Genomic DNA, 12,451 nt, shown 5'->3' with positions numbered 1-12,451 from the left:
TTAATATTTGTCAAATCATCATGGTGATTTAGTAATAATAATAATTTTTTAGTTTAGTTTAAAACGAAAATATTAAATATATTAAAAACTAGTCAATAAAAAAATAAATAAATATTAAAATCGACAAATAATTATTAAAAGTAATTAATAGTTTAAAAAAAAAAATTATTTTATTAAAAATATTTTATTATTTAACATAACATACTGTATTAAAATACATAACAACTGTAAAAACACATTGCATTTAAAAATTATTATTATAATAAAAAATATCAAAAATCAATTGCAATAATACATTGGGTGTCAAATAAAAAAACTGGTCATCAATAACGTCCATATAATTTATACCCTCCCCCCTATTCATCCAACATTTCAATTATTGAATACATTATACTTCAATATATTGACGTAATTTATATGTATATATTGTTTACATTATATATCTATTTATTAAAAAAAAAACAAAATAAAAACAATAATACAGTAATAAAACAGTTATTATTTATGTGTTGTTAAGCCATGTGTTTGTAATTACAATACAATTCAATATAAATCAATACAAATTGAAAACATAAACAATTAGTTATTATTATTATTATTATTACTATTTTAATGACAACAACAACAATACAAACAAACAAACAAACAGTTTATTAGTTAAACAGTTATAATATCCTAATAATAGTGACACCAATCGCACGCACGCGCGTACCGGGACTGACACACACACACACGCGCGCGCGTGACTGACCACCAATTTTGGCCAATAGGACTCGGCAGCCGCCGCCGCCGCCGATAATAATGGACAACATTGCATGGATCAACTTATTCATACCGACCAAACTGTTTCGGACACCCCGTGGCCTACTGTTCGGCTACTATCGACTGGACGGTAGATCACTACAGGTCAACATTACGGCAATGACATCCTTGAAGTTGCTGTCAACATTGGCCACCTATGATTCGCCGGCCATATCGGTGTTGGGCACCATTGATGATCGACCCGTAGCGACGGTTAGCGCTGGTGGACACCAATCAGCTGATGATGACCACCACCACCACCACCACAACAACAACGGCGATCGTAACCATCATCATCATCGGCCACAACAACAACAGCATCGCCGACGGCAGCTGCGAACCGATGATAACGGTATTAACGGTAATCCAACATCGAAATCGACGGCCACCGCCGCAGCCGCCACTGCCAATGATCCGCCGTTTTGGTGTGACCTGAGATTTATGGACAATCAGTTGAGTCTACGATCGTGTCTGATCAATGGCCAGCCCATAGATCCCGGTGTTGTTACACTTGTTCACTACGATACCCGCGACTTCATGAGTTCGCAATTGTTTTTCAAAGAAGACGATTACGACAACAGGTAGTAGTAATTAATTTTACCGATAGTTTTACCATTACTGACCATTTAAATCACCCGTTTTTACCCGTTAAATAGGATGCCGTTCGTCGAGTTTATCATCGATTCGCTGAAAAAGACATCCGACTTATTCAAGACATATCTGTCCACTAATAATACTAACCGATTGTCCGATAGTCACACCACTACTAGTACTACTACTACTTCGTCCACAACAACGACGTTTCCCGTACGGGTCAGCGACGGCGATCTGAGGCTAATGTTGCCCCGACGGTTGACCGCGTCGTTCATCGAATTTCACTATCAGATTACGCGACCGAAACGCCAGCGAACCCATGTCCGCAACAAGAGTTGGTTTCCGAATCAGCGACAGATTACCAACTTTTTGTTGGACACCGTTATGATGACCACTACCGGCAATCAGTTACGCTTTCGGGTCCAACAGTTTCGCCATTGTTGGTCAGCACTGAAAGCATTCCGTCACAAACGTATTAGTGTCAGTGTCGGCAATGTATTGTCATCGGTGGCCATCGATATTATATTGGGTATTATCACTACATTGTTTCTCGTATTCTACTCGAGTCCGTCCTATTGGTTGGACGTAGCCCTGAAACGTACCGACAATCTGGTCAACGAAGTACAGAGTCTACTGAATCTGCTGATGGGAATGCCGGCCGGTCTGAAACTCAACCGACCATTGAATACAGCTTTGGGACAGTTTTTCTTGTATCATATCTATCTGTGGAAGACATATATGATAATTATTAAGCCGCTGTTTGCCATTATTGTCGAAACACTGGTCTATTGCGGTGTACTCGGGTTTACCTGTATATTGAGCGTACTATCCGATTTGGTAGCACTGGCCACCATACATATCTACTGTTTCTACGGTTACGCTGCCCGACTATACGGCCTACAAGTGGTCGGCCTATCGGCACTGTGGCGTCTGTTTCGCGGTAAAAAATGGAATCAACTGCGATCGCGTGTCGATAGCTATTCCTATGGCAACGACCAACTATTTATCGGTACCCTATCGTTTACAATCTTACTGTTCCTGTTGCCCACTGTACTCATGTATTATCTGGTATTTCTGGTCCTCCGTGTGGTTACCCTATCGTTTCAGGGAGCCTTGTATTTCGGTATCGAATACCTGAGCTCAATGCCCATCTATATGATACTATTGTGGATCGGCGGATCCAAGAAAGTGGCCGCACGTGTTAGCTTTGAGACTATTTTGGTAGCGGCGGCGGCCGCCGATACTACTGCTGCTACGGGTATTACCGATAATCGTTGTCCACCGACACCATCATCACCGCCGATACCAACTACCGTACAGTTGCTATTGAGGACCCAAAAAGTGCCGTTCAGTAAAGTATTGTCCACTCGTAACGATGAACTACAGAGTTCATCGCTGGTGGCCGCCGGCGGTACTGCGGCCCGACTTTCGTGGTCCGATTTTTTCAATTCAGTTGTTTGGGGCAAAATTATTTATCCCCTATAGAGAGTGGGTGGGTGTGGGTGTGTCTATCTATATGTTATTTAGTATAGATTGGTATACGATATCTGTATGTATGTATGTGTGTGTGTGTCTGTCCATACTTACCGTTAAATGCCTTTTATTTTGATATTACCGGTAATAATGATTTATTTTGAAAAACATTTGAAGTTTTTTTTTGGATATAATATTTATAATTAGTTATAATTATCATTAAATAACTAAATAGTATTGTGATTAGTATTGCGAAATAATAACTTTAAAAAAATGTATAACTTTTTTTCTGATTGCAAAATAATTAGACAAAAATGTTTAGTTTTAGTATTTGTATAATAAAAGTGTTGTCCATTAGTTTTGTTATAAAATATTTAAATATTATAAAATTTTATATTTGATTTACTAATAGATGTATAATAGAGGAGTGGTAGTCACACCAACAACAACAAAAAAAACAGATACCGGTGCTTAAAAAAATTGCAAATTTGCAAAAAAATTATGTTAACCCAGTATTTTATTATATATATATATCAATTATTGTTATTGATTTATATTTTATTATATTTATTGATTATCTTTTATTATTATTATTATTATTATTATTATTATTAAAAAATTGTTCACAATATATATATATATATTACTATATAATTTTGTTTTTTTATTTCAATGCAATTAACAACAAATATACCAAATAATATATAATGTATTATATATATTATGTTATTATATATAAACCAAAAATATGATATTTGATTGTATTAATAAAAAGTATTTATAATAATAATTTTTATATAAAATAATAATAATTAAGAATTTTATACAAATAAAAAATGACTTTTTTTTATAAAATTTAGTTTTATTTAATTTTGAAAAATATATAGATACAAAAAAATAAATAAATAAACTTATATTAAACATTAATTTTTAAATACTCATTATCAATCATATTAATATAATTTTTTTTAAATTTTATATTAAATTAAATTTGTTATTTATTTATTTATGTAATTTAATTTAATTATCAAATTTAATTAAACAAAATAATTGAATTCATATGAAAAACATTTTTAACAATATTTACGACAAACAAACATTAGGATATATTTATTTTTTTTTAAAAATTATTATTATTTGTTTCTAGAAAATAATAATAATAATAATAATAATGTTTATATTTGCTTAATTATTGTTTCAACTATAAATAAAAATTATACAAATTAATCATTATTATAAACAATTTAATTATTAGAAAATTATATATATATATATATAATCTAATTAAGCTATAGTTATTAATTATAAATTATAAGTCATAAAATTATTAATATTATATATATATATAATTATATTATATATATATATAATTATATTATATATAATATAAATTATTTGTATAAATAGTATAGTAATAGTAGTAATAGGGATTGTCATCAAATTTGACGTCAAACGGGTAGTACCGTTGGTGATAGTAGCTTAGCTTCAGCTCCCTGTGCTGCTGCTGCTGATGCCGATGATGACTGTCCATTAACTATCGGCTTATTTTTCATGCTTTCCACTATGGCTTTGAATATCACCAGACAAATAGCTAGAAAAATAATGTCAATTGTTAGCCAATGTGACCCAGTTAGATAGATTGGGCCATAGATAGCCCATATGATCAGGGCCAGTAGTACCACTAACAGTACAACTGATAGTAGTAACGATAAGCCGGTACAACCGGTCAATATATTGGTTGGCCGTAAAAATGTTGATATAGTTTTCGGATCCAATTGTTGGATAATATTATTATTATTTTCTAACCGTTTGATATACTCCCGTTGATCGGTTAGTTCCGATTTCAATCGGTCAATACAGTTATGTTGTTGTTGTTGATGTTGGTCACCAGTAATACCGTCGTCGATGCCATACAATTTGAGACCACAGTCGGGACAGCAACCCCGGCCAGACATTGTCGATAGTGTTTGGCCATACGGCGCACCGGCAGCACCTGAGGACAGCCCAGTCCCGAGTACTTGCATTTGATCAGTAATTCGCCGACAATCGAGTCCAGAGCATAATTTCTGGTCAGCTGATAGTCGTCGCCGATAATGACTACCGAAGTATTGTTGGCGGCAGCGGTAGTTGTATTGTTGCTATTGTTTTGTCTGTCAATGTCTATTAAAGTCGTCTGTTTTCGTTGTTGAAACGGTAGCCGACATTGTGGACAACAACAACCACTTCTACTATCGGTACTACCGGTACTACCGTTCCTCTTATTTTTCTTACTACTAGTCGTACTACTAATAATAAACTTTATATAATAATAATACACGACCGACAAAAACTATGACCGCATCGCTGGCTGACCACTGGCTCCCGATATATATAGCAACATATACTACATTGGAGATTAGTGGCCAACTCAGCGGGTAGATTGACAAACCTGGCCAGATCGTAGCCGCCGCACATAATTTGTTTAAATTGTTGATTGGTAGGATTAGTAGGTTTTTTTTATGGTTGTGGTGGTGATGGGGGACAGGTATGTAATGGAGTATTTAGTTAGCTATTACTTTGTTGGTGTGTATATAAATGTCTACCAAAAAAAAATATTGTATAAAAAGGTTTTAAATTTAAAACATTTTTTTCAAACATTACTAGTATTAATATTACAAGTAATTTAAATTTTAAGTATATTTTTAAAAAAAAAGTATTAATGATAAAAAAAATAATGATTAAAAAATAACTAACTATTAAAATACTATATAATGTTATGTATATATAAAATAATTTTATATTAAAATGTGTAAACTTTGTAGTTGTAATAAGTAATTTGTAATATAATATTTATTTTAATTTTTTTTAGAAATTATGTATATTTAGCTACAAAATAAATTTTATACAATATTTTATTATTATCATATAACAAATTTTTATAAAAAAAAATTAAAAATCATATATTTATTTCAATTAGATATTATCAATAATATTATCATTATATATATAAATATAATTATTATTTAATATTAAAAATTAAGCTATCAATTACTTTTATATTAACCTACCAGGTTTAGTTTTATTATACATTATAGACAATACAATAGCTAGTATTACAACTATAATATCATCATCATATGATTGCCAGATGATGATAGCTGGCATAGACTATGGGCATAGACTACCAGTGCTAATACTATAAGTATTTGAATTATTTTTTTTTTGCGTTTTTTTGTAGGTTTTTTATTTTTTTTAGTAGTTGGCCATTAAATATTTTATGATCACTAAATATTGGTTGCTATTAGTTTATTATATTTTATTTTTTTATATAAATTATCAATAAAAAAAATCTATTGAATGTTATTGTATTATTAATCTATAGATATATATTATATATAAATATAAATAAATTTAAACATTTTTTGTTTTTTTTATTAAAAACGTGTATAATTTTTTATTTATTGTCATATATATATAATAAGTAATACATTTTTTTTTGTTTTAAATTTATATATGAATTACAATTAAAAACGACAAATAATTATATAAATTGAATATTATATATCAATTTAAAAAAACTTATATTACATTTAAAACATTATTATTATTATATAAATATTATATATATATACTGTGTGTATATATCATAATAATAAACTTAATAAATATAAAGTTTAAAATAAATTAGAGTTTAAAAATTTTACATTAGTTTGAAACAAAATTATAATAATAATTAATTAACATATAGTACACTAATTTTAATTATATTAAGTAATTAATATTATAATATGAACTTAATTTTATCCCAATTTTTTATTTCTTGCTTTTAATTATAATATAATTATATCATTAATTAATTTTCATTTTACAAATTATATTTTTGGATTATATAACTCTATATATATAAATAAAGTTTATATATATATAAATGTATGCATTGTTTGTGAGTGTGTGTGTGTGTGTGTTGTATCACAAGAATATTCTGTGTTTTATTTATGTGTTTTTTATTGTTGTATAAAATAAAACATTATGTTTTTGTTTTTAAATCAAAAATTTTTATATAAATTATTATCATTATTATTGTAAATGTTTTTCTCGTATAACTTAATTAGTATTATCGTATTATTATTATTTAATTAATGTAAATATAATCTATTTTTTTTATTCAATTATATATATATTTATATATAATGTTGAAATGATATTGAAATTTTTCAAGTTTATCATTATTTCAATTATAATAATAAATTAAATCATAATTTATATACAAATTATATTTTTTTTTGTTTTTTTAGTTTTTTTTGGAGTACTAACTATAGTTGTTTGATAATTATAACAAATAAATAGATAAAAAAAATAAAAAAATAATAATTATAAATGAATTTAATTAAAAAAACTACAAATTAAATGATAATAAATATTCAAAAAAAAAAACAAACAAAAATAGACTTTTTTATATCAAAAAAATTGACTAAAATTTTTTTTGGACACAAAAAAACTAAATAATTTTTTTTATATTGTTTTTGAAATAAACTGATGAAATCCTATGACCAGATCATTGTTGTCGGCTTCCGGTGCCGTTGAGTTGTCTCGCATTGGATGCGATTGGTATTCAGGTCGACCAGATAGACGCTTTCGGTGGCCGTTACGGCCAACAATCGGGATTTGTTGGCCAATGCCATACCTCTATGAGATCTAATTTGGTATATAAAAATAAATAATAAATAAGACAATCAATCAATCAATCAATCAATCAATGATATTCAGTGCACAGTTAGGATTAGATTCAGAGGACAGGCATGTATGTAATCATCATCAACAACAATAAATACAATAAAATTTTACATTCATCTCCCTGTCCTCTATATATGATATAATACGGCTATCAATCATAAATTATTATATATATATATATATATATATATATATATATTGTATATATGGTCCAATAAATTGTATATATATGTATATATTTAATAAAATGATATTATACCCAAATTAAATTAACCTAGTATCCATTTAATTTTGTTTTAATTTAATTTTTAAACTATTAACTAAATAAAATACTAAAAAAATATAACTAAAACAAAAATACTTAATATTATTATTATTAAATAATTTATTATCAATTTTAAATATATATATATATATTTGTAATAATAAAAATTAAATTATTATATATATTATATTAATTAATTAAAAAAAGTGAAAACAAAAAAATATAATTAAAAATTAATTTTTATCCAAAAAAAATTAAAATAAAATATAACTTAAATATCTGGCATTTTTTGTATACTATATACACTTTATTATATATCAATCAATCAATCACTGTGTCTAACATAACTGTCCCATCAATACAATAATCAATACAACACCAAAAAAAAATTACTGACCCGTTAGTCGGCCGTCCGATTCCGGTAATCAATTCTACCCGACCGTCGCTCAGCGATAAATACAATAGATCTTCGCGATTGGCCGTTCCGGAGGCCAGTACGGCATCGTAGTTACCGTTACGCCAGACAAACGCACAGTTGACGATATTAAGCGACGTACGGACATCGTAGAGAAACTCTAGACCACCCGAACCAGTACTCTGGCCACCATCGCCACCATCGGTAACAACACGCTGGACAATGATAGTAGTGGCCGGTGTCGGTGTCGAGGCATTATGCAGGACATTGACCAGGAAATGTTGGTTAGGGCTCAGATAGGATCGTTGGGCCCGTACGTGTGGATTGTACGATATCAGTGCATCGGTAATCTGGTCGACAACCAACTGGCCATTTAGTTGATGGGTAACCGGTGTCTGGCATTGAAGTATTAGTAGGCCGTGATCAGTGTGGACACCGTTGATTGGTTGACAATCGGCCAGATTGATTGTCTTGACATACTTGAGCTGGCTCATGTCGATTTTGATGACTGCCCGCTCGTCCCAATGGGTTACGTGGGCGTAACTGTAATAAAATAAATAAAATTAATTAATTATTATTATTATAAAAAAATATATTAGAAAATATATACTATTATTATATCGTTTTTTTTGAAAATTTTTGTTTTAATTAATAAAATATGTTTTTGTTTTACTTTTTAATGCAATTATTGAAAAAAATTATTATATTATTAATTATTATAATAAACTAATTTCATTATTTTTTTTGTATAAATATTTTACTTTATAATGAATATAATTATATCAATATATATATATATATATCATAGATAGATAGATAGATAGATAGATAGATATTATTAAAATGATTACATCTATAATAGTATAGTTAAATAGTATTGTATATTATTAGTAAATTGTAATATAAAACCTTAAATATAATGATTTTTTTTAAAATAAAAAATATTATATACAGCAAAATATTACTATTATTTAATATACTGTATATATATATATTAATATACACTAAATATTTAGGTATCGTATAACATCAAAAAAAAATAATTATCTATAAACTAGTAGGTAATGATGATTACAGTATACTGTATATACAGTACATTACAGTATAACAACAAAAATATTATAATTTTTTTTTAAAAAAAAAGTTATAATTAAATTTAAAACCAACAACAACAAAAATGTATTTAAATATTTAATTTCATATATATATATATATGATAGTGTATAATAATAATTATTATTTTTCAGTATATTTTTTAAAACAAAATATAATATATTATAACATTTTTATTATTTTATATATATTTTTTTAATCTTTCAAAAAAATATATAATTTTTATTTTATTTTTAATTAATTAATTAAAATTATGCCCGGTTATGAGCTGGCTAATTTTGTTGGCCTATCGGACAGTATAGCCTCCAATCTAACCTGCAGTATATGTTTGCAAATATATCGCGAATCGGTTATCAATGGCCGATGCGGTCATAGTTTTTGTCGGTCATGTCTGGATGACTGGATTAGGAAGGGTTCGGCTAACTGTCCCGAGTGTAGGCAACAGTTACAACACCGACAACCAGTAAATAGTAGTACAGATGATATGGATGTTATGGTTATTATTGGCGATGACTATGAACTGATGAAAAATTTCAAAGTCAACGCAATGGTCAGCGAATTGCTGGTCAAATGTATGTTCAACTGTAAGGGTTGTCCGACGGTAGTACCTGTCCATCAAATGGCCGGACATCAGCAACAATGTCAGTATAATGTGTGCGGACAGTGTAATCTTAGGCTAACTGTGCGCACTAGTTTAGTGGGCAATGGAGGAGGGGTGGACGGCAGCGAACCGGGAGGCAGTTTTCAACAACACAATTGTATTGATGAGTTACGCCGTTCGAGGCACCGGTATATGGATCTAACGGAACGCAGTCGACAACAGCTAAGAGATAGTGAAACCCGGTGTCAATCGTTGATACAGGAGCTGACAGCCGTCAAGGATAGATTGGATCGGTTGGTACAGGAGCTGGAAACTAGTCGATCAAATCGTAGACAACTGGTCGGAAAAGTTCGTAGACTTAGACATCAAAAAGCTATCGGTTTAACCGTTTGTTGCGTAATAATAGTATTACTGGTTATTATATTTGCTATGCTATGCCTATACTCTGTTAGTAATTAATATTATAATTAATAATAATATTATTATTATTATTATTATGATATTTATTAAATGTTATATATTTTTGATTACTTGTATTTAATTATAATTTATAAATATATTTTATATGTGTGTATATAATAATTATGACTAAATTATTTAATATTATTATTATAATTTACATGCATTATAGTATCATATTATTATTATACATACAGTATATGTATTAAATATAATAATGTAATAAAAATATTTTTTTTATTAATGAATCAGAGTTTTTTTAAAAAAAATATTACCATTAAATGGATATTATTATTAATATTATACTTAACTAATCTCATGTATCTTATCATCAACAAAATAAATGTACAAAAAATATAATACAGTAATATCAACCCATTATATAAGTAAGTAATATATAGTATACAGTAGATAATACCTGTACAGTATATATATATATATATTATAATTGATATTAATATATCACAAAAACACACTTTTATAACGTATTTTTTAATTACTAATAATTATTGCAATAATATAATAAATAAAATAATAATAAATACTATTGCAATACAATATATATATATATATAAATACAGTATATATATATAAATACAGTATATATATATAAATACAGTATATATATATAAATACAGTATAAATATATATAAATACAGTATATATAATACACTTGAATATGTCTATCATTTATAATTAATATTACTATTTTTGAAATATATTACTGTATTTTTCCTAAACACTTGACTATTAAATACTATTATTATTACTACTACTACTGGTATTAACATTATAATTAAAAAATTATAATTATTTTTTTAAAAAAAATATATATATTAATAATTAAGTGTTAAATATCAACATTCAATAAAAACAATGCCCGGCTATGAGTTGGCCAACTTTACCGATTTACCGCAACTGTTGGCCACAAACCTAACGTGCAGTATATGTTGGAATGTCTATCGGGAAGCGGTCATCAATAGCCGGTGCGGACATAGTTTTTGTCTAACATGTATTCAAGATTGGATACAACTATCCGCTAGAGATAACTGTCCCGAATGTCGTCAATCGCTACAAAAACGGACGGCCGGTATATCACCGCCGCCGCCGACATCAATGGCCACCACAACCACTACGACTACCGAAACTATAGCAGTTTCGGCGGTCATTATCGGCAACTATGAACTAATGAAAAATTTCAAACTCGACTCAATTATCGGTGAACTGGTAGTCAAATGTAATAACTGGTCGCTCGGGTGTCCATCAGTACTAGCCGTACGTGAATTGGCCGAACATTTGCTAGAATGTTCAGTGGGTTGTTGTGCCGATTGTGGCCTACAAATGATTACCGCCGGCACCGTAGCCGATACTAAACAACAACAACAACAACAACATAGTTGTCTAAAAAGTTTAAAATTGTTGCTTGATGATCATGAAAAAATCATCAAGCTACAACATAAACAATTAATTGAACTAGCTAATCGATTAAGTCTAGTACAAAATCAGCTGGCTCAGATTAACAACAATATACTAGTATCAATTGGTCTAATCATACTAATAGTATTAGCACTGGTAGTCTACGGCCTAGTCTATTGGCTATCATCTGGCAATCATACGTTGACCATAATAGTGGTAATACTAGCTATTGTATTGTTTATAATGTATCATCGTAAAAAATAAACCTGGTAATAATAATAATAATAATAATAGCAATAGTTAATTTTTTTAATAATAATAATTATATAATATATATATTTGTTGTTGTAATATGTATCAATTGAATATATTGAAATAAATATATGATTATTAATTTTATTAAAAAAAAAATTGTTAATTTTTTGTTGTTGTTGCTAAATATGCATAATTTTTTTAAAAAAAATAAAAATAAAATATTATATTACAAATTACTTATTACAAGTACAAAGTTTACAGTTTAATATAAATTTGTGTATATACTATATATATATAACATTATAATATAGTATTTTAATAGTTAGTTATTTTAAAACCCCCCTCC

The 12,451-nt window shown here is 28.4% G+C and overlaps 2 protein-coding genes across 2 annotated transcripts in view; one reads left to right on the top strand and one right to left on the bottom strand.

Moving 5' to 3' along the window:
* The first annotated feature begins 523 nt into the window (after nt 1-523).
* LOC128962920 (uncharacterized) lies at nt 524-3,010 on the top strand. The gene is made up of 2 exons (XM_054309336.1): nt 524-1,382; nt 1,458-3,010. Exons 1-2 carry the CDS (start codon nt 802-804, stop codon nt 2,878-2,880), a joined length of 2,004 nt encoding a protein of 667 aa, XP_054165311.1. The 5' UTR covers nt 524-801; the 3' UTR covers nt 2,881-3,010.
* Nucleotides 3,011-7,383: 4,373 nt separating this feature from the next.
* The window catches only part of LOC128962818 (follistatin-related protein 5-like), a 39,119-nt gene continuing 34,051 nt past the window's right edge, over nt 7,384-12,451 (bottom strand). Inside the window, exons 9-10 of the mRNA XM_054309219.1 lie at nt 8,244-8,804; nt 7,384-7,542 (exon numbers count right to left, since the gene is read on the bottom strand). Of these exons, the coding sequence (XP_054165194.1) occupies nt 7,392-7,542; nt 8,244-8,804 (712 nt within the window). The 3' untranslated portion in view covers nt 7,384-7,391. The remainder of the gene's footprint in view (nt 7,543-8,243; nt 8,805-12,451) is intronic.

Source organism: Oppia nitens, unplaced genomic scaffold, assembly GCF_028296485.1.
Source record: "Oppia nitens isolate AA-2021 unplaced genomic scaffold, nextdenovo-longstitch-racon4-pilon3 scaffold6_pilon_pilon_pilon, whole genome shotgun sequence".
Classification (NCBI taxonomy): Eukaryota; Metazoa; Arthropoda; class Arachnida; order Sarcoptiformes; family Oppiidae; genus Oppia; species Oppia nitens.
This window is presented reverse-complemented; position numbering and strand designations above follow the sequence as displayed.